Source organism: Mustelus asterias, chromosome 10, assembly GCF_964213995.1.
Source record: "Mustelus asterias chromosome 10, sMusAst1.hap1.1, whole genome shotgun sequence".
NCBI classification, from domain to species: Eukaryota; Metazoa; Chordata; class Chondrichthyes; order Carcharhiniformes; family Triakidae; genus Mustelus; species Mustelus asterias.
The window spans coordinates 62,136,650-62,160,281 of record NC_135810.1 but is presented as its reverse complement, the minus strand read 5'-3'; the positions used below and the strand labels follow the sequence as shown (position 1 = coordinate 62,160,281).

Genomic DNA, 23,632 nt, shown 5'->3' with positions numbered 1-23,632 from the left:
TCCTCCTCCAAGACTTGAGCTCATTTGCATCTTAGCCAAAAGGCCGAGATGCCGCTTTTAAAAATTGCCTCATATGAAACATATGAAGCTTCAGTGTAACCTAATGACCTCAACCAAGTGCAGCCGACCATACTACACTTGATCTTAGCCAAAAGGCCGAGAAGCCTGTTCCCACATTTATTTATTTTTTATACTTTTCCAATTTAATCAAATCAAATCCAATTCAGAGTCTCAACAAGTTGAGACATTTCAGATCCAGGCTGACAAGACAGGGCGAGCGACCAAACCACCCTGTCCTGGGCCTGATCTACATGAGCCAAACTGATTGGAGAAGGGGGAAGGTTCCTCCTCCAAGACTTGAGCTCATTCGCATCTTAGCCAAAAGGCCGAGATGCCGCTTTAAAAAATTGCTTCATATGAAACATATGAAGCCTCAGTGTAACCCAATGACCTCGACCAAACTACACTTGATCTTAGCCAAAAGGCCGAGAAGCCTGTTCCCACATATGCTGCTTTGTTGAGCACGCACTTAAGCTGCCTATATCCTTTTGCAGATTCTCCACCTCCCCTTGACACTTACTTTCCTACACATCTTGGTGTCATTGGCAATTTTAGCTACTATATATTTGGTCCATTCATCCACATTGGTATCAATTGTAAATAGTTGAAGCCCCAGAACTGAGGCTTATCGTGCTTCACTAGTTACAACTTACCAACCTGAAAAATACCCATTCTCTGCTTCAAGTTAACTAACCAAATTTTTATTCATGCAAAATGCTGCCCTTTCATCATGAACTCTTATTCTAGGGGTAACCTTTGAAATGGCACCTTAAGGCCTTTTGGAAATCCAAATAAACCATGTTTACAGGTTTCCGTTTACCCACCTTTCTTGTAACTTCCTTAAAGAACTCTAATATATTATATTAACTCTGATATGACTTCCTAAGTATTCTGCTAAAATCTCCTTAATAAGGGTTCCAGCAATTTCCCTATGACAGACTTTAGGCTAACTGGCCCATATTTTCTTGCTTTCTGTCTCCTTCCTTTCTTGAACAAAGGTATACATTTTCTATTTTTCAATCCATTGAGACCCTTCCAGGGTTGCTCCAGGGGTCTGCTGCTGACTTCTGTGAGATCGTTCAGTCACTTGTTCACCACTGCATTCACTTTGTCACCAACACCCTCCTTGCAAGGGTGAATAACTTCATCAGCTTCTCAGTTAATGTGGCCTTGTGAGTGCAGAAGGTAATGGGCTTTGCCAAAGTAGCAGAGTGTGATTGACTGCACCCATGTAGCCATCAAAGCCCCCTTGGACAAGGTCTGACAGAATCATAAATAGGAATGTAATCAATATCCAGCTGATATGCAACCACAGGAACAACTTCCAGCACATCTGTGTATGCTTTCCAAGCAGCTGCCATGATGTCTTTATACTGAGAGAGTCAACCTCCTTCAGCTTACCCTACTCCCAAGGTATATGGTTGAATTGTTGCCAACAAGGGATACTGCTAAGGATTAACACCCCTGCAAAATCCAAAGTCAGAGCCTTAGCACCACTACAATAAGAGTCACCTGTACACCAGGACCTTCATTGTGCAGGCCATCGGCCATCGGCCTGCTCAAGAGGAGATTTTGCTGCCTTGACCATGCTAATGGAGCCCTGTGATACACACCTGCCAGGATCTCCCACATGATTGTAGCGTGCTGCATGCTGTACAACATGGCACATCAAAGGGGAGTGATGTTTGAGGAGGAAGAGTGCAGGAAGACCCCATGTCATCAGAAAAGGAGGAGAAAGACTAGGGAGAAGATGGAACTTGGAAGAGGACTTGGATGCGCAGGCTAGACTGCAGGAACATGACTATCCTTGTCCTATCTTAAAACAGTTGAATTTTTATCAGTGTCTACTTGTCAACATTTTCTGAGATGATATGTTTTTTAAAATTTTTAATTTTTAAAAAAAAATTCCCCTCACCTGAAGTAGATTCTGGTGTGTTATTTTTATGTATTTTCAAAGCATCTTTGACCTTTGGGATTTTTATGAAGATACACAAACAGAGTATTGAACAATTCAAGGAATGAGAAGCTTCAGTTATGAGGATACATTTGGAGATATTGGGACTGTTCTCCTTGGAAAGAAGAAGGCTAAGAGGAGGCACAGTGGCACAGTCGTTAGCATTGCTGCTCACAGTGCCAGGGACCCGTGTTCAATTCCAGCCTTGGGTCACTGTCTGTGTGGAGTTTGTACTTTCTCCCTGTGTCTGCATGGGTTTCCTCTGGGTGCTCCAGTTTCCTCCCACAGTCCGAAGATGTGTGGGTTAGGAAGATTGGCTATGCTAAATTGACCCTAGTGTCAGGAGGATTAGCAGGGTAAATGTGTGGGGTTACAGAAATAGGGCCTGGATGGGATCATGGTCAGTACAGACTCGATGGGCCGAATGGCCTCCTTCTGTCCTGTAAGGATTCTATGATTCATCAGACATGTAAAATCCTGCACCTCAAAAATACATCTCCAAGGTGGAGATTGGTATTATCTTGTCAGGTTAAAGTGTTGTCAAACTCTTACAATACATTGCTTCCCTTGGCTGGTCCTACCTGAGTTGTATCTCCTTAGATTACACATTTAGTTTAAAATCCGAGTTGTTTTCCATGATATTGCCATGGAAACAAATAATTAGAAAATGTAGACTTTATAATTTGGATTTGCAGCATAAAGGCACTTATGCTGGTAATCAAGCCTTTGAATTATTCATTACAGGATTGTGCAGATCTGTGCAGCATCCCCTCAATTAATTATTAGTGTGCAGTTGGCAATGTGAGATTGTAATTATGCAGAAAAAAAATAGAAATAAAGTTAGCAATCACTGAGAGAAACCTGTAGACAAAAAGGCAAAGTAAAAGAAGAAAGAACTTGCATTTCTAAAGAATTTTTTGCAATCATTAACGGAACATGCCTTGCAGCCAGTGAAGCCCTTTTAGCTTCTTACTGTTGTAATGTATGAAAATGTGGCTTGCTATTTGTGCACTGCAAGGTTACACAGATAATAAATGATTAAATAATCTGTTTCAGTGATGTTGTTGAGGGGTAAGTATTGACATGGACATCAGGAGAGCTCCCCTGCTTTTCTTTGAAGGGTGTAATGAAATGTACATACACCTGCGAGAGTTAACAGGGGCCTTCGGTTTAACATCTCCGGGGGGATTCTCCGGGTCCGCTAGCTCCCACCGAGTATTGAGCTGGTCTGGAAAATTGGAAGTCGGCAGCAAAATGGCTTTCACGCCAGGTGCCAAACCCATTATGATCCTGCCAAGCTGCACTTTCAACCCTGATCAGGTTCCTGGGCAGAGCAGGCGGGAAGCCAATAACTATTCAAACGGCCTCTGAAGCAAGTCATTAGTGGGTTAGGAAGCCGATTCAACAGCCACTTGAGATGCTCCCGCCCCTCCAGCTGGAAGTCACGCAGTTGGGAATTGGTGCAGGTCCTGACAAGCAGGGCCCTCGCGGACTGAGCACCAAGGGGCATCAAGGAGGTAAGATGCCACTTGAAAGTTATACAGAGGTGTTCGGGGAGAGGTCTCGCAAAGCACCTGTGGGTAGTGGTGTTTGTGCTGGTGGTTAGGGTATATAGGTATCCGTGAGATCACAGATGCAGTGTATGCCCAGGCATCTAATTACATCACCTTCCACCTGGGCCAGGCCCATCAGGATGCCTGGGCTGCAGGATTATCTGCCATCACTGGGATGGCCCAGGTCCAGGGGGCATTAGATGGCACCCATGCCGCCCTTCTAGCTCCATCTCGACATGGGTTGCCCTTCATTAACAAGAAGGGATAGCACTCCATGAACATCAGCTGGTGAGCAACCACCTCCTGGACATTATGCATGCGTGTGCACGCCATCCTGAGAGTGTGCACAACTCCTACATCTTGGGAGTGTTGGAGTTACTCAACATGTTCGAGGCCACTCTTGGCTGAGGGGATGGCTAGTGGGGGACAAGGGCTACCTACTGAGATCATGGCTGATAATGCCTGTGTGGAGACCCCAGACTGAGGGGAAAACCCGTTACAATGAAGCCCACACTTCCACCGGGAGCATCATCGAGCGGTGCATAGGCCTCAAGATATGGTTCCGCTGTTTGGATTGCTCTGGCGAGACGCTCCAATATAGCCCCCAAAGGGCGGTGTGGATAGTGGTCGCTTGCTGTGTGCTGCATAACTGTGCACAGCAGCGCGATGACATGGAGAAGGTGGAGGAGGAGGAACACATGGCCTTGTCAGAGGAGAAGGACCAGGATGGCACAGAGGAGGATGCCCAGGGAGCTGAGCATCCAGCGGCCAGGGTTTGACAGAGGCGTTGGAACAGGAAGGCCCTCATTACATCCAGATTTGAGGTATAAGAGTTTCATTGTCTGGAAGATCAATCCCCACCTTCCCCCGCCACTGATCCTCATACCCTGACTTGACCGGGCCCTTTGATATCCACTTTTCCTCATTCTGAGCTCCTTCCCATTCCGCTTCCCCCAATCTTTCAGCTCCATCTCCTCCTCCCCCGCTCTTACAACATTCCTCACACTTCCCCTCCCTCTCCCCCAAAAAGAGTCAGCGAGGCATCACACCAGGGTGATGGGCCTAGGTTGGCAGTGTTAGCGGGTCCCATTGCAAGGCTGGAGGGTGATGATGATTTGTTGTGAGTAAAGCTGTGTTACTCATCAGCATCTGAAGTCTGACTCCAGCCTTTCTGAGCACATCCCACTTACCCCCTGGCTCATCATTGTTAGATCAATGGGTTCACTTCATTCCACACAACAGTAAGAGGTTGGGTGTGGGGAGGCTCAAAGGTGAGATCTTCGGGTCTTGGACTAGTGATGCTTTCAGAGGCGGGTGTCTAATAATTCCCTTATTAGGAATGAGTGCGGAGGCCCAGTGGGAAGACCACCAGATGTGCAATAGCAGTAGCATGGTTCTCACCAGAAAGTGCCTCAAAAGCCTGTCCATGAATGTTTCCCACCATGATGAGTGTCTCTGTGCTGGTGTTTGGTGTTGGTGAATGCAGTGACGCCTGTATCCTCCCTGGCCAGAGCTGTAGCCCCGGGTGCTGGATGCAAACCTAGATGGCCTGGTCCCATCCAATGGGGATCCTGCAAGACAAAGGACATGGTATCAGCTGGTGGAGATGTCGAGGGTATGGTGGACGATACATCATCGAGATCATGGTGCTTTGGGCTCTTACTTGCTCAGGTCCTGCTGACCCCACAGTCAGTGACAGCTCGCTCTGGTGTCTCTCCCGCTATTTCCAGTGCCCTCTCCTCAAGAGGGGGGGTGAGGAATTATATAACAGGGGGATGCCACCGTCCGTCTTCACCCACTCCCTCTTGTTGAAGGCAGTCTTTGCCTATGAGGACACAGTGAGAGGTTGGCCTGACTAGGATGGGGGCTGATAGCTGGTGGCATGTGTGACCATGGGACCAGACCAATCAGTGGGTGCGATGTGGATGGCAGGGTTTTTGGGGGGGGAGGGGGGGGGGCTAGGGGTGGGTGGTTTCTGATGGAGATTCTGTCACAATGTTAGAAGTTGGCGCTGTGGGATAGAGGGGGTTTAAGATGAGATGGCAGAGGTTAGGGACATGAGTGATGCCAGGGGCAGGGAAGTCGGCACTCAACCTTGCTGACTGGAGCAGGTTGTTCATTTTCTTGTGGCATTGCATGCCCGCCCTCCTGGTGAAGCTCTCGGCACTTACTGCCTCGGCCACTGCTTCCCATGCCTCCGCTACCTCGGCTGAAGGCAGCCTGCTGCCAATTCTCGGGAAGAGGTTGGCCCTCCTCTTCTCCACAACCTCGAGCATCCTCTCCTCCTCTGACTGACCCGAGGAATTATGGAGCAGACATCTTCCCAGTCATATTGCTGGCTGGAGTGAGAGTGCTGGGGAAGGGAGCACCCGCTTGGAGAGGGCCAATCAAACGCCAGGCATCAGAGAATCTGTGTGAAACACATGGAGGGGGAGAACTGGCCCATTAACATATTCTGAATTGTAAATGCAGATCGCTGGTAGCGCCAGGGGGAAACACTCCAGCTTCCCAGCTGGTGTGAGCATTTGTCCCGATTCGGGAGAATCGCAGCCCTCATCTGAAAGTACACATTTCCCTCAGTAACTTCATTTGAAATATCAGAGAAAGGGAATAGGAAATAGAGAGACATAGGGGAGTAACAAAAACATAGAAGGGGTCCCAGTGTCTCGTGCTGGCACTGGGCAGCATATTTCAAATGGGATTCACACACCTTTAAAGGTGTTAGTGAGCTTATTTTGAGCAGCCTGCCAGCCAGCCCTGCTGATAAGCGACCAGGCCGCCATTTTTAAAGTGCGGCCCAATCTCCGCTCTCGAAGACAGGCTCCTCTTCCCCCAAAAAATTAAATGGTGCCTCCCCCCCATTGACTATGGAAGCATCACCAACCCACAAATAACGGGTGAGCCCCCCCCCCCCCCCCCCACCATACAGACATGAGCGTGACCGGACCTTCCCCCCCACCCCCCTACAGACACCCACTTAGCAACCCTCCCCCCTCAGGCCGCCCACTCAGCCCCCCTTTCCCCTCAGACCACACACACAGCCCCCCTTCAGGCCATGTGCTTTGGCAGTGCCCACAGTGCACTGTCCACTGGCACCTGGCATCAAATTCCATTTATTTTTTGCCCGATTCTCCAGGCCATCATATTACTCTCTGGGCGCTAGCGGACCCGGAGAATATTCCCCCCACCTACCCCCCCTGTATTTTTAATACAGAAAAGGCTGTTGCATAGACAAATTTGTGGTAATTTAGTGAGAAGCAGGATGAAAGGACTTACCAAAAAATATTTGAAGCAATTTCAATCATTTGCCTTTTTTTTAAAGGTATCGTTTCAAGAATGTTCATTATTGATTGACTTCTTAAACCCTTTGTAGTTTTCCTTAGTACAATGTCTTCTGCCAAATTTTGATTGAAAATTTCCTACTTGTTCAAGTTGTTGCAATCGTAGGCATATGATATTGTAACGCAAGATGTTAGCGTGTATAAATGTAATAGCTATAATGTCACTCCCATGTATTATGAACAAAGCACACACGCGATGTAAGATCTTTTATAGATGTACTTGCTTAACAACAGCTAGAAAAGGAACATTTGCTTTTTGTACCAAGCAAGTCTAATGTGTTATTTAACTCAGTGCAATATTTTAATGTCATTGATCACATACGCTGTCAATGAGATAAGCTGCCAACAGCAGTGAGTTTCTGTTTGATGTGAGAGTTTGAGCACTTCCACATTCAAAATAGATAGCATGACCCAAGAAGAAATGGCAAAGAAAACAATGCCTAGGACAAAAATGATCTGTCTTCTGGTAACGATGGGGATCTCCACATCCACTACAGACACTCACTTAGCAACCCTCCCCCCTCAGGCCGCCCACTCAGCCCCCCTTTCCCCTCAGACCACACACACAGCCCCCCTCTTCAGGCTATGTGCCTTGGCAATGCCCACGGTGCACTGTCCACTGGCAGCTGGCATCAAATTCCATTTTTTTTGCCCGAAACTTCAGGCCATCATATTACTCTCTGGGCGCCAGCGGATCCAGAGACAATGACGGCACCTCCACATCACGATGGGGATGGACAGAGGTGGAGAGAATTTTGCTGTGTGCTATACACAGCTAAATCATGAAAGGATTATTTTACAGCTTCATTAGCTCATGCTTCCACTTCTAAAATCTGCCTATGAACCCCACGGGCTCTTCACTACTCTGTCAAATGTTCTACCATTTAGTGAATACTTCCTCTCCACATTCTTCTTCCCTTAAATGCTATACCTCACACTCCTTCTCATCAAATTCAATTTGCCATCTCACTGCATAAACTGCCATCCTGTCTTCATTCTCCTGAAGTTACTTCAAACTCTCTAGAGACAGGAAATAGAGGAAATCTTCTTCATTAAGAAAAGGAATTTTATTTGTGCTTCTAAGCTGAATCTGTCAATGTGATGAATAAACCAAAATTCTTCCATTTTTATTGTGCCTTCCTTCAGTAAGTCGATATAGAGTCTTCCACGCTAAATTCACTGAAGCAAAGTGTAAAACTGACTGTCGGATATCAAAATGTATATGAATACTCTGTTCCCATGGGGGTCAGTTTTGCTCAGTTGGCTGGACAGCTGGTTTGTGATGCAGAGAGATGCCAACACTGTGAGTTCAATTCCTGTACTGGCTGAAGTTTTTCTGGAAGGCCCAACCTTCTCAACCTTGCCCCTTACTTGAGGTGTGGTGGTCCTTGGGTTAAATCATCTCTAGTCAGCTCTCCCCCTCAAACAGGAGAGCAGCCTATGGTCATCAGGGACTATGGTGACTTTACCTTTTAAGGGATGAATATGTGGTCCATGCCTCAGACCAAGGCCCGATTTTACCAAAATTTCGGGCGCGAAATCGTGGTAAAGTTGGGCGTCGGGCCTAAAACACGGTCCAGACCCGACCCAAGGCCAATCGCGCCTTTACCAACGTGCATGCATTTAAATCGGCATAATGAAGCCCGCGCCCAACTTACCCGAGGATTCCCACTTTACGAGGCTCCGGTCTGATCGGCGCCCACACATTTACCGTGTTGCTGAATTCAAGTCCGATAGGGCTTCAACTCAGCAACTGAACCGCCGAATCGCCCCTGACCACCCTTCGCGGACCGCCCCTGCGAACCACCCCGAGGGGGGGGGGGGATGGGACGTCTCTGCCCCTGGGTGGGGGCGGAGAGGTCACATCTTCACCCCCCCCCCCTCAGGGAAGAGACGTCACATCCCCCCCCCCCCCCCCCCCCCCACCTAGAGAAGAGACATCACATACCACCCTCCCCCCCCCCCCCGCCTCAGGGAAGAGATTTCAGATCCCCCCCCAGGGAAGAGACATCACATCCAACCCCCCCTCCCACCAAAGAAAGTCAAAGGCAGCGCAGACAGCATTGCTGTCAGCGCTGCCTTTGACTTTCGCACTCGGGCGCGCTGAGTGCTGGCGGCTTCGAACTGCGCATGCGCAGTTCGGTGCTCCAACAGATGCAAATGTGCTAAGCTCCGTCTACTGGGCCCGCGCCGAAAAAAGGCGTATGAGGGTGCTGGAGCGCGGCTGCGGCGCGCGGGTCTGATTTATAACCGCACCCGGCACTTAGCCGATTTGGTAAAATCGGCCCCCAACAAAATTGGATGGGAGACCAAATGGTACCGGACCCTAATTGAAACACGAGAGAATCTAGCCACTTCTCCTTGCCATTCAATACCCTTACTATCACTTAATGCCCATCATAAATATCCTGAGGGTCACCATTGGCCAGAAAGTTATCTGCAGCAGCTGCATAAATACTGTGGTTACAAGAACAGCTCAGATTATGGGAATTCTGTGGTAAGCAACTCACCTCCCTAATCCCCAAAGCCTTTCTACCACCTATATGCACTATTCAGGTGAAGAGAATGCAGAACATCAAGCAGAGGCAGTGAACCAGAGAAGGCCCTTTAGTCACTTCCATTTTGATAATTGCAGAGGAGGAAATGCTGGAGAAAAACCCACATTGTGGCATATCTGGCTTTTGGAAGTAGGGATGGGGAACTGTTGAGCAGGAGGTGGTGTTGCAGTCTTCCAGTTATTTGCTGAAATAATTAAATATCATACAGCCAACATATTTAGCTGATTTTGGCAGCCATTAAAAAATGATAATGTGTTCAATGATGATTTAATACCCTCTTACTTTGACAGCTTTAATCAGTATCTTTTATCTCCCATAGGCCCATCCAGCATGCCACTGGAGGAGGACAACAATTACCAGCATAAGTGTCTTTATGCTGCAAATCCAAATAATAACATCTACGTTTTCTAATTATTTGTTTCCATGGCAATATCATGGAAAACAACTCGGATTTCAAACTAACTGTGTAATCTAAGGAGAGACAACACGTTGGAGCAGCCAAGGGAAGCAATGTATTGTACGGGTTTGACAACACTTTAACTTGACAAGATATTACCAATACACCTTGGAAATGTATTTTTGAAATGCAGGTTTTTATATGCTTGATGAGGGTAGATAACATGCTGAAGGAAAGACAAAGAGGTCACTCAGAAAGAGGATACACTGTCACAGGACTCATGCACACTGTCCACCTGCATAAGTTCATAAATCTCCGAGGAACCACTCAGACAGGATGTTATGTTGTCACAAGGTCTCTCATGTACAAGTGAGCAGGAGCAGATGGCGGTGGCAGGCACGACGATAGAAAATCAAAAGTAAAGGACCCTCCAGGAGAACTCTCCAGGCTGGTCTTCCTGAAAAGAGGCATCATGGGACTCCCGTTGGCACTCCAGCTGACAGGCAAGGCCTCCCAACGCCTCAACAAGATTTTGCCCCATGTCTATTCTCTCAGCCCAGTAGAGCAACAGATGTTTGAAAGGAAGACTGTTCAATGCAGTTCTTTCCTCCCCACCTGCAGACCAAAGTGAAGCTGCATAAACCCTCAGCTTGAACTGAAGATTGTCAGCCTGGAATTTTACAGCTATTGATGTGAACTCCACAGTAACGGAACTCACTTTCAGAGCAGTGAAAGCAAACCCTCAGAACAGTGAGCAAAATCCTTTCAATGACACACGAAAGCAGATGTGAGGTCTCTGTATATTCAAAATATTCCTTGCCTGTCACTTGGTCAACACCCCACTCTCACCTTGATTTCCCTCATGAGTTGCAGGAAGCCTGGCAAACTTGTGCACACACAGTTAGAGATACAAATCCAAGTTAAAGAAGCAGATAACAGGCACTCAACATATTTAAATTGCACATTGTCCGTCTGCACAGCAGATTGTGCTGAGGTAGAGATAGAAATCAGGGGGGTGGGGATTGCTGCCTGGATGGCAATTTTAACCCTGTTAATCTGTTGCCTATTGACACACTTGCCCTCCACTTGTCAAATTAAATTTCCACCCTTATATCTCTATGTCCGTCTTTTCTTCCAAACTTTTTTAACTGACATGACCTGTGCTTCTGTCACTAACTCAGGCAATGGATTCTGTAGTCTTACAACTCGCTGTGTAAAAATATTTCTCCTCTCCTTTGTCCAAACTCTTTTACATTAATCTTATATCTACACTTGCTTGTTCTAAGCACCTTAATCATTTTGAATGGCCTGTTTTTATTTGTCCTGTCCCATTCCTTAATTCTAGTTTTCAACTGTGATTAGATCACCCTATATTCTCTTCTTATCTAGAAACAGTCCTTGTTTTTAGTCTTTAGTCATTGGTATTTTGATAGATCAGGGAATCGAGGGCTATGGGGAAATGGCACAGAAAAGGAGCCGAGGCCAGCATAGATCAGCCATGATCATATTGAATGGTGGGTTAGGCTTGAAGGGCCTGGTGATCTCCTCCTGCTTTTATCTTTTGTGTTCTTTTTATTTGCTTTGTCTCATATCAGGCAGCATCCCAAAGAATCTCAAAGCAAGTTTTGACAGATGCTGGAAATCTGAAATAAAAGTAGAAAATGCTGGAAACCACAGAGGCCGCGATTCTCCGGGCCCGCCAGCTCCTGGCGGGAATCACATTGGTCTGGAGAATCGGGCATTAGACACAAAACGAGTTTTGCAACAGTCTCCAAACCTGTTACAATGCTCCCAGTCCGCCCAGTCGGCTCCGATCAGATTCCCAGCCAAAATGGGCAAAACACGATAAATATTCAAAGTGCCTATTTACCTCTGATTAGTGGGCTTGAAGCCTGATCCAATTCCTCCACAGTGGGATCTGCACCGGATGGGCTTTTGTACAGGAATTGACAATCATGGATCTGGTGTGTTGGACCCTGTGGTTCCATGGAAGCATCACCAAAACCTCAGCAAAAAGGGGCATCCTCCCCTCACCACCACTCAAATAACAGGTCATCGATTCCCCAGAATCACATCGGCATTATGTCATGCCAAAAGACATACAGCTAGCTCGTCACATCTGTGGGGAGCATGCTTAAATCTCCCAGTACCTTGGGCAGCAGGCGGACAGAGAAAAGCTAGCCTCCCCCACCCCCCCCCCCCCCTTCCTCCGGGAGGACACCTACTCAGGATCCCCTACCCCTTCAGACCACCACTCAGGTCCCCCTTCAGGCCATGCATCTTGGCAGTACCAAAGTTGCACTGTCACCTGGCACCCTGGCACTGACACTCTGGCCTGGTGCCTTGGGCTCTGAGGGGACTCAAGGAGGCAGTTCTAGTTGTCATTTGCCCCTCTGCAGTAGGAGGGTCCCCCAAAGTTCCTGTGGTCCTGAAGGTTGGGTGGTAAAGGGTTTGACCTCACCACTCTCCGCCAGAATGAGGGCGTCATGGCTGAATTGCCCCTTCTAGACCTGGCAGACTTGAAGATTACCCCTGGCATGGTGATTTCGGGCAGCCCTGTGATCAACATCTGCATTCTTGCCTGTCAGCTGTGCAAATTGTGAAGTGGCCAGGTCATTTTAATCTCAATTAACACACCTCCCCACCACATCCCACCCCATCGCTTGGCAGGATTTTATATCATAGCAACACTCCATTCTGCAACACAGATTTTCTGAACTCCCTGTCAGAAGTTATAGGTGAGAGCAGACCTCTTTGAAGTCTCCTGACAAAGAGGAAATGTCAAATTCAGTTGGGGGTGGGGAAGGTTCCAGTCAGCACAGCTGTGGACTCAGCCTCAATATGTGCACGCAGCTTTGATTTGAAGTTGCTAAAGCTTCCCAGCAAGCTGAAACCCTCTCTATTCCATTGAAAACCTTTGACCTCATTCTATTTCATAGTGCAGTGCTTTGAAATAGGCTTCCATTGGCATCTTAATAGATCTATACTCAGCCTCCAGTCAGCTGTGATTTTTTACCTTTCTCTTTTTGCTTGAATGCATCTCAAATACCTCCATTGTTCCTACTCACAATGTTTACAAAGACTCTAAGCCTGATTGACAGCTATGGTTTTTTCAAAGGGAATAAGTGAATTCACTTCTTCCTTTGCAGATCACTTAATCTGTTACCCTATTTGACATTGACCAATTTTGATCATTATTGTGGTGCGAGGTAACACTACAAGATAGCCTTAAATCACAATGGTGATTTAGTGAATGATAGTTGAAACTATATCGAAACAACTTTCATGCAGATACAGGTCAGTTGGATTGCTTCCACATCAATACTTTAAAGTTTGCAATGCATTTTCTGCCAACCTATTTGAAGCAGGGTGGTATGGGGTTGTTTGTATGTGTTGGATATCATTCGTCTCAACAAAGTGTTGAAACTCTTGGGCTGTGAAAGTGATGCCGTTGTCAGAAACGATTACCTCTGGTATGCCATGTATTGTGTCACAGCTTCTCTATTGTGGCTGATGAGGTCATGAAATGTCTGGTTTGAATGTCAAGCCAATTTGAGTGTGTGTCCACCAGGATCAAAAGCATCATCCTCATGAAAGGCCAGCAAAGTCAATATGGAGCCTTGACCAAGGACGGCCAGATCACTGCCAGGGATGTAAGTTTGATGCAGGCGGAAGGGTCTGCTGCATTTGGCAATGTTGACCACAGTTGACCCCACCCTCTATCTCCTTGTCAATTCCTGGCTACCAAATGTAGCTCCTGGCCAACCCCTTCATTTTGGTTTGCGCAGGATGTGCATTGTGCAACTCCTGGAGGACTGGCTGTCGCCCCAGGGGTGGTACCATCACTTGGTTCTCCCACAATAGTGCCCCAGCTTTGCAATTGATTTTATCCCAAGGCTGAAAGTAGGGCCAGACTTGCTCAGATTAGTCAAAATGCCAGCCTGTCAAAACCATTCTCTTCACTTTCAGAGGGACTGGGTTCCCCTGAGTCCATGTCTTAATGTGGGCCAACAAAATGGGAAGAGTATCCAGAAAATTCAAAACAATGACCACCTCCCATGGAATGGGAGGCAAAGATACCGCCTGTGGAAGTGGGAGCCGACTTAGAGCATCAGCATTAGAGATTTGTGGCCTTGGCCTGTGTTGAAAAATGTAGCTGTAAGCAGCCAACAGTAAGGCCCATCTTTGTACTCAGGCCTATGTGATTGGTGGAACCGGCTTATCTTCATGAAACAGCTTGTGGTCGGAGATGATGGTGAAGAGGTGGCTGTAAAAATACTGATGGAACTTCTTGACAGCATATATGACTGTCAGACTCTATCAATCTGTGAGGTAATGATGTATCACACATTATTATCTGCTTGCTTGGTTGAAATGGATGAGTATAGGGCCTCTTGGTCTCTGAGAATCCTCCCATTGTCAACATTGATTTTTTTTTTAGTTGATGTAAGGGTGTCAAGATGGTAGACAAATTTGGTAAAGACAGCCATCTTAGGTAAAGTTGACCACCCCTGAAAGGACTTCAATTCCGTTATGTTCTTCAGTATAGGCACCTCTTTTATTACCTTTGCCTTTTCATCAAGTAGGTGAAAGCCTTTTGCATTGACTTTGAATTCTAAATATAAATCTTTTCAGCCTGAAAAGTAATTTTTCTCTTTTCAAGCAGATACCAGCTTCCTTGAATCTCTTGAGGACTTCCTCCAAATTGGTCCTATGCTCTGCACGTGACACCCAGGTTATGAAGACATCATCCATCATCCATGACCACTCTTGGGATTCCTTGCAGAAGGCTTTCCATGGTGCGCTGAAAGATAGTGTATGCAGATGAAATGCTGAGGGCAAGCTCATACATTGGAATAAGCCTTTTTGTGTATTAATGCTGACAAATTTCCTCGAGTCTTCCTCCAGCTCAAACTGCTGGTACACACGACTTAAGTCCAATTTTGTGTACTTGAGGCCTCCTGCCAGTTTTAACTAAAGTTCTTCTATCCTAGGAATAGGATATCTATTTGGGCAACCCTGTTGATGGTCAAGTTGTAATCACCACAAATCCTCACTTTGCAGTCTGGTTTTAACTGGAACTATTGAAGCAGCTCACTTGGAGAATTATACCAGTTCAATATCCCTAGCTCTTCCAATTGCTTCAACTCCACCTCTATTTGTTTATTGTAAGACATAAGAGACAGGCTGGGCTCTAAAAAATGTTGGTGTTGACCCAGGGTTCACATAACATTTGGCCTTAATTCCTTGTATGCACCACAACTCTCTCTGAAAGACTTCTTGACTTGTACCACAGCTCCTGGAAAACCCCATCTGTGATGCTGAATATTCCAGTTCAACTTGATTCACTTCAGCCAGTCTCGTCCCATAAATCTTCGCCTCTGTCCTTTAACTATCATCAGGATAGCTGGGCAGACTACTGCTGGTAAAACATTGGTGTTAATGTTTACCCATTATCTTCAGTGCCTCTCTGATACAGGTTGCCAACTTGGCCATTGTAATGCTAAGCCTCAAGGGTTGCAAATACTTATATGTTTGCTCTCCTATTACTGTGACCAAAGCATCAGTGTCTACCTCAATAGTTAATGGATGTCTGTTAACCATGAGAGAGATTTTGATAGGGGCTGTTTTACTTAACCTGCCACAGTTGAGCTTATAAACTTATCCGAACTTCTTCCAAATCTTCCTCAATCTTGTTCACTGGTGTCCTCACTTTTTTCTTCGGGAAACAAGGCGCCATCTGTCTGACTCTGCATCTGGCTTGGTGTGGCCTTTCCAATTACATCTGAAACAAATGAACTCTTTATATTTGCATCTGTATTGGGGATGATAACACTCACCAAACCCTTGTGCCTGACAATTTCTCTTGCTCCGCTGGGCCCTAGCTACTGGTATTCCGAGTAGCTGCCATTTCCCGCCAAATTTTGTTCACCTTGCCCAGCACGCCTTGCAGTTCAAAAGCGCCCTGTTCAACGCTCTTAGTCACTTGAACCAATTCAACCGCTTTACCCAGGGATATTTTAGTTTCTGCCAACACCTTCTACTGAATATTCAAACTGTTAGCATTGCAAATGAGACAATCACACAATACATCACTTAAGGATGAGCCAAACTCAGTGTTCAGCCATATGGTGAAAGCTGGCAACAAACACAGAAACTGTCTCCCCTGGGTCCCTCATGGTTAAGTGGAATTTATATTGCTGCACATTAATGGTGGTCATGATGTGGAAATGCCGGCATTGGACTGGGGTGAACACAGTAAGGAGTCTAACAACACCAGGTTAAAGTCCAACAGGTTTATTTGGTAACAAATGCCACTAGCTTTCGGAGCGCTGCTCCTTCATCAGATGGAGTGGAAATCTGCTCTCAAACAGGGCACAGAGACACAAAAATCAAGTTACAGAATACTGATTAGAATGTGAATCTCTACAGCCAACCAGGTCTTAAAGATGCAGACAATGTGTGTGTGTGTGTGGCCTTTCCAAGTAAGGGAGTGCTGCTCGGGCTGCAGTGGAGAGTGACAGTTGGTGTCTCAGTGAGGGAGTGTTGCTCGGGCTGCAGTAGAGTGTGACAGTTGGTGTCTCAGTGAGGGAGTGCTGCTCGGGCTGCAGTGGAGAGTGACAGTTGGGGAAGTGTGGGGAAGTTTTTTTGTTTTCTTTTTTTCTTGCTGGTAATGGCTTCAGGGATGGCAGTTCAGGCAGTATGCTGCATCTCCTGTGGGATGTATGTGGTGAGGAAATCCAGTAGTGTTTCAGGAGATTTTAGGTGTAAGAAGTGCATTAGATTGCAGCTTCTGGAGGAGCGTGTAAAGGAGCTGGAGGGGGAGGTAGAGGAACTCCGCATAATTCGGGAGGCGGAGGTGGAAGTTGATAGGAGTTATAGAGAAATAGTAACTCCTAGAAATGAGGCTTGGGTCAATGCCAGGAGGAGGGGTAAGAAGCAATCGGGAAGACAATCCCCTGGGGCGGTTCCCCTCCATAATAGGTTTTCGGTGCTGGAGGCTACAGTTGAGGAGGAATCAACTGAGCATAGAGAGCAGATCTCTGGGGGTGAGCCGAGTGAGAAAGCTCAGGTGGTTAGGGGCTGTAAAAGACTGGGCCTTGTGATTGGGGACTCCACAATTAAGGAGACAGATAGGAGGGTCGGAACTAAAGGTAGGGACTCAGGGTTGGTGTGTTGCCTACCAGGGGCTGGGGTCCGGGATGTGTCTGACAGGGTATTCAGGACTCTTAGGGGGGAGGGAGATAAACCACAAGTTATTGTACATGTGGGGACACACGACATAGGGAGGATAGGGGAAGGGGATATTAGGCAGGGATTTATGGAGTTGGGGTGGAAACTAAAGGCCAAGACTGACAGAGTGGTTATCTCTGGACTCTTGCCTGTACCACGGGATAGTTTAGAGAGGAATAGGGAGAGGGAAGGTTTGAATTCATGGCTGAGGGGATGGTGCAGGAGGGAGGGGTTCAGGTACTTAAGCAATTGGGGCTCGTACTGGGGAAGGTGTGACCTCTATGAGAAGGATGGTCTACACCTTAATCAGAAGGGGACCAATATCCTGGGGGGTAAATTTGCTAAGGCCATGCAGGGAGGTTTAAACTGATTCGGGGGGGGGGAGGGATCCTGAGTAGTGGGGCTGAAAGTGAGGGATGCATGGATGGGGACTGCAATGCACGGCATTGCAGAGGTGGGGTGGAGCAGGGTTTGAAATGTGTATACTTCAATGCCAGGAGTATTCGCAATAAAGTGGGTGAACTTGCAGCGTGGATCAGTACCTGGGACTTCGATGTTGTGGCTATTTCAGAGACATGGATAGAGCAGGGGCAGGAATGGATGCTGCAGGTCCCGGGGTTCAAATGTTTTAGTCGAAGTAGGGAAGGAGGTAGAAGAGGGGGAGGGGTAGCATTATTGGTCAGAGATTGTATCACAGTGTCAGAGAGGAGGTTTGATGAGGACTTATCTGTTGAGGTAGTATGGGCGGAGATTAGAAATAGGAGAGGAGAGGTCACCCTGTTGGGAGTCTTTTATAGACCTCCTAAAAGTTCTAGAGAGGTTGAGGAAAGGATTGCGGAGTCAATCCTGCTTAGGAGTGAAAGTAATAGGGCAATTGTTATGGGGGATTTTAACTTGACTAATATTGACTGGAATTGTTATAGCTCTAGCTCGTTAGAGGGGTCAGTTTTTGTTCAAAGCGTGCAGGAAGGTTTTTTGACTCAGTATGTAGACAGGCCAACTAGAGGTGAGGCTATATTGGATCTGGTGCTGGGAAATGAGCCAGACCAGGTGCTAGACTTGGAAGTTGGTGTGCATTTTGGTGATAGTGACCACAATTCGGTTACGTTCACCTTAGTGATGGAAAGGGATAGGCATGAACCTCGGGCCAATGGTTTTAGCTGGGGGAAGGGTAATTATGAGGCTATTAGGAGAGAATTAGGAAACATAGGTTGGACTAGGAGATTACAGGGACTGGGAACGTCCGACATGTGGAGTTTTTTCAAGGAGCAGCTACTGCGAGTCTGTGATAGGTATGTCCCTGTCAGGCAAGGAGGAATTGGTAGGGCTAGGGAACCGTGGTGCACCAAAAAAGTTTCTTTGTTGGTTAAAAAGAAAAAGGAGGCTTATGTTCGGATGAGACGTGAGCACTCGGGTAGTGCACTAGAAAGCTTTAGATTGGCTAAGAGGGAGTTGAAGAGCGAGCTTAGAAGGGCTAAAAGGGGACATGAGAAGACTTTGGCGGATAGGGTTAAAGAGAATCCTAAGGCGTTCTATAGGTATGTCAAGAACAGAAGGTTGGTTAGGGCAAGTTTAGGGCCAGTTATAGATGGCAGAGGGAAGTTATGTGTGGAACCGGAGGAGATTGGTGAAGCATTGAACCAATATTTCTCTTCGGTGTTCACGCAAGGGGACATGAATATAGCTGAGGAGGACACTGGGTTGCAAGGGAGTAGAATAGACAGTATTACAGTTGATAAGGAGGATGTGCAGGATATTCTGGAGGGTCTGAAAATAGATAAATCCCCTGGTCCGGATGGGATTTATCCAAGGATTCTCTGGGAGGCAAGAGAAGTGATTGCAGAGCCTCTGGCTCTGATCTTCAGGTCGTCGTTGGCCTCTGGTATAGTACCAGAAGATTGGAGGTTAGCGAATGTTGTCCCATTGTTTAAGAAGGGGAACAGAGACTTCCCCGGGAATTATAGACCGGTGAGTCTCACTTCTGTTGTCGGCAAGATGTTGGAAAAAATTATAAGGGATAGGATTTATAGTTATTTGGAGAGTAATGAATTGATAGGTGATAGTCAGCATGGTTTTGTGGCAGGTAGGTCGTGCCTTACTAACCTTATTGAGTTTTTTGAGAAAGTGACCAAGGAGGTGGATGGGGGCAAGGCAGTGGACGTGGTATATATGGATTTTAGTAAGGCGTTTGATAAGGTTCACCATGGTAGGCTTCTGCAGAAAATGCAGATGTATGGGATTGGGGGTGATCTAGGAAATTGGATCAGGAATTGGCTAGCGGATAGGAAACAGAGGGTGGTGGTTGATAGTAAATATTCATCATGGAGTGCGGTTACAAGTGGTGTACCTCAGGGATCTGTTTTGGGGCCACTGCTGTTTGTAATATTTATTAATGATCTGGATGAGGGTATAGTTGGGTGGATTAGCAAATTTGCTGATGACACCAAAGTCGGTGGTGTGGTAGACAGTGAGGAAGGGTGTCGTAGTTTGCAGGAAGACTTAGACAGGTTGCAAAGTTGGGCCGAGAGGTGGCGGATGGAGTTTAATGCGGAGAAGTGTGAGGTAATTCACTTTGGTAGGAATAACAGATGTGTTGAGTATAGGGCTAACGGGAGGACTTTGAATAGTGTGGAGGAGCAGAGGGATCTAGGTGTATGTGTGCATAGATCCCTGAAAGTTGGGAATCAAGTAGATAAGGTTGTTAAGAAGGCATATGGTGTCTTGGCGTTTATTGGTAGGGGGATTGAATTTAGGAGTCGTAGCGTTATGTTGCAACTGTACACAACTCTGGTGCGGCCGCACTTGGAGTACTGTGTGCAGTTCTGGTCCCCACATTACAGGAAGGATGTGGAGGCTTTGGAGAGGGTGCAGAGGAGGTTTACCAGGATGTTGCCTGGTATGGAGGGGAGATCCTATGAGGAGAGGCTGAGGGATTTGGGATTGTTTTCGCTGGAAAGGCGGCGGCTAAGAGGGGATCTTATTGAAACATATAAGATGATTAGAGGTTTAGATAGGGTGGATAGTGATAGCCTTTTTCCTCTGATGGAGAAATCCAGCACGAGGGGGCATGGCTTTAAATTGAGGGGGGGTAGTTATAGAACCGATGTCAGGGGTAGGTTCTTTACCCAGAGGGTGGTGAGGGATTGGAATGCCCTGCCAGCATCAGTAGTAAATGCGCCTAGTTTGGGGGCGTTTAAGAGATCCGTAGATAGGTTCATGGACGAAAAGAAATTGGTTTAGGTTGGAGGGTCACAGTTTTTTTTTAACTGGTCGGTGCAACATCGTGGGCCGAAGGGCCTGTTCTGCGCTGTAATGTTCTATGTTCTATGTTCTATGTTCCTCTATACCATTAATGATGTAATGTGTGAAATTTTAGTAACATAATTCAGAACCAATGCAGATACCAAAGGATTGTGCACTGAAATATGCAAATTAGCCCATTTGTCATCAGCTATTGTGAGTATTATAAAGAATGTGTTTTGCCTTCATGGAGTTTTGCGCAGAATTATTGGCATCAGTCTGGTGGTGGTATGTACTGTAGGTAAATTAACATCAGGCTGAAATTAATCATTACATCGGGTCTGTACTTAACCCTTCTCGTTGTTGAAATACTGCTGATTTTGTCCTGAAATAACCCCTATTCATCCTGAAATAACCTATATTGTTCACAGTTTATTAGCGATGTTACATTTTACATGTATAGATATTTTTCCTGTGAAGTCATTAGTCATTCCAAGACTGAACCATCTTCAGCTGCTTCATCAATGACCTTCCTTCGACAGCACTGTGGATGTACCTACACAACATGGACTGCAGTAATTCAAGAAGATGGCTCCCAATTACCTTCTCAAGGGCAGTTAGGAATGGGCAATGAATGCTGATCTTACCAATGATGTTACATCCCAAGAAAGAATATTATTTTAAAAATCAGGAGATAATCTACTTCAAGCTGTTAGCTGCTCTGGTTTGGTCCGGACAGTTCCATTTTTGAATGTGCAAATTTGGAAATATCTCAAGTGGGTCCGTTTTCAGGGAATTTATTTTGGGAAGGTGAGGTCAATTGAACTTTGAGTTCAAACCTTCCTGGGTCAAACCCAATGTCCGATTACAATTCATTACTTTTTCTACACTTCTGAGTTACAATTCACAAATCTAAATGCCATTACAAGGAGTGCAGTTACCTCATTGCACTACAAGAAGTGGTAGGTATGACCAATGGTTAAATAATTGGTTGACATGGGAGAAATTGCTTCACATAATGCAATAGAGCAGCACGATGGCACAGCTGTTAGTAGTGCTGCCTCACAGCGCCAGGGACCCGGGTTCGATTCCCGGCTTGGGTCACTATCGTGTAGAGTTTGCACATTCTCCCCGTGTCTGCGTGGGTAGCCTCCGGGTGCTCTGGTTTCCTCTCATAGTCCAAAGATGTGCATGCGGGTTAGGTGGATTGGCCATGCTAAATTGTCTCTTAGTGTCAGGGGGACTAGCTAGGGTAAATGCATAGGGTTATGTGGATAGGGCTTGGGTGGGATTGTGGATGGGCTGAATGGCCTCCTTCTGCACTGTAGGATTCTATTTCCCACGTTGTTAACTTCCCAGTTTCTTGCTGCATTCTTTATTAAAATGCAATTATTATAAAGATGCAGATGTTTTTATCTTAGGTGAGACTTCAAGGTCTTGTTTGCAATAAATTGAGTCTACTGCACCCCCCCCCCTCCCCTCTCTCTCCCTCTCTAGATTTGCTTGAGAGGGAGTTTCTCTGTGGACTGAGTTAGTAACTCTTTACCAATGACTCCTAATACTTAAAATGCCTGGTGTTGGAATCAATAACTGGTGTTAAGTCAACAAATATGGCAGCCATTCTCCAGTAGCGAGGTCATGCAATGTCAAAAAGATGAATGATCAGTAATCTACATTGATAGAAGTCATTGTAGAATGCCATAGGGTAAATGGTGATTAAGTTTGGTTTAACAGTTCTTTCTTTTATTCTCTTTCAGGTAATGTGTTTGTTGTAAGCTTGGCGTTTGCTGACCTTGTCGTGGCTGTGTATCCATATCCACTAATACTCTTTGCAATTTTTCACAATGGATGGTTCCTTGGTGACATTCACTGTAAAGTGAGTGGCTTTTTGATGGGTCTAAGTGTGATAGGTTCAATTTTCAACATCACAGCAATTGCAATAAACAGATACTGCTACATCTGTCACAGTCTGACTTATGACAAATTATATAGCTGTCGCAACACAATGATCTTTGTGTTTCTGGTCTGGGCGTTAACAGTGCTTGCAATCGTACCAAATTTTTTTGTTGGATCCTTACAGTATGATGCCCGCGTCTACTCCTGTACATTTACTCAGACAGTTAGTTCCTCTTATACCATTGCTGTGGTGGTCGTTCACTTCCTGGTTCCTATCACAGTTGTGTCATTTTGTTACCTGCGAATCTGGATTTTGGTGATTCAAGTGAGGAGGCGAGTCAAAACAGATGTGAGGCCAGGACTGAAGCAAACTGACTTCAGAAACTTTCTGACTATGTTTTTAGTTTTTGTGCTTTTTGCATTTTGCTGGGCCCCCCTGAACTTCATTGGCCTAGCTGTGGCTATCAATCCACAGAAGATTGCACCAAAAATCCCAGAGTGGCTCTTTGTCCTTAGTTACTTCATGGCCTACTTTAACAGTTGCCTTAATGCAATTATATATGGACTGTTGAACCAAAACTTCAGAAAAGAATATAAAAGAATCATAACGTCCTTGTGGGCACCACGCCGCTTGTTTCAAGAAACATCCAAAGGTGGAACTGAGGCACAGAAGACAAAACCGTCACCTGCAATAAATAATAATGATCAGGTTAAAGCAAACTCTGTGTAAAATTATTCATTTACTCAAATATGCTGGACTGCAGTTTCCGATCATGTGTATTCAGAAATCCTTGGTTCATGTTGTAAAAACAAAATCTTTCAAGGTGTTATTTCATTTTACTTACTTTTTTGTTATAATCGCCATACAACAATTTTGATTTTTGCCAATACTAAAGTGGTGAATTGAGGTTCTTATAGTTGGTGGAGATAAACATGGAGTAGTGCCTGAATGAACATTTACATCACATCAATACAGATACCCTAGCATTAAAATCTTAGCTGATATGCTTTGCCATATATAAAGGAATGTTTCCATCCTTCAGCCATTCAGCTACTATCTCAATCACGCCCAACTATGAACTCACCCTTCTTTATGCCTATCAGACATGGATGGATGGATTTTCGGGAACATTTCAACTTGGCCCAACCCGCCTCTGGAGAAAGTGCCTGCAAAGGCAAGATCTTCATTACCGTGGGTCAGGTTAGGTCTGGATTTGGGTCAGTTGACCCAGGAAAAGATTTGGAGAAAGCCACAGGAGCTATCCTGGCAGGATGTTCAGAAGGCCCACCTGAGTGCTTTGCAATCTCATCCCTGTTAAAATAAAAACAAATGGGTGGTATCAGTTCAGCCAGCCAGTAAACATTGCACCTTATTGTCGTTTCCAGTGAAGTCAATCAAA

General features: G+C 46.0%; 1 protein-coding gene across 1 annotated transcript in view; it reads left to right on the top strand.

Annotated features, from left to right (window-relative positions):
- The window catches only part of mtnr1bb (melatonin receptor 1Bb), a 115,884-nt gene extending 92,922 nt beyond the window's left edge, over positions 1-22,962 (top strand). Inside the window, exon 2 of the mRNA XM_078221435.1 lies at positions 22,094-22,962. Within this exon, the coding sequence (XP_078077561.1) occupies positions 22,094-22,962 (869 nt within the window). The remainder of the gene's footprint in view (positions 1-22,093) is intronic.
- Positions 22,963-23,632: the final 670 nt, after the last annotated feature.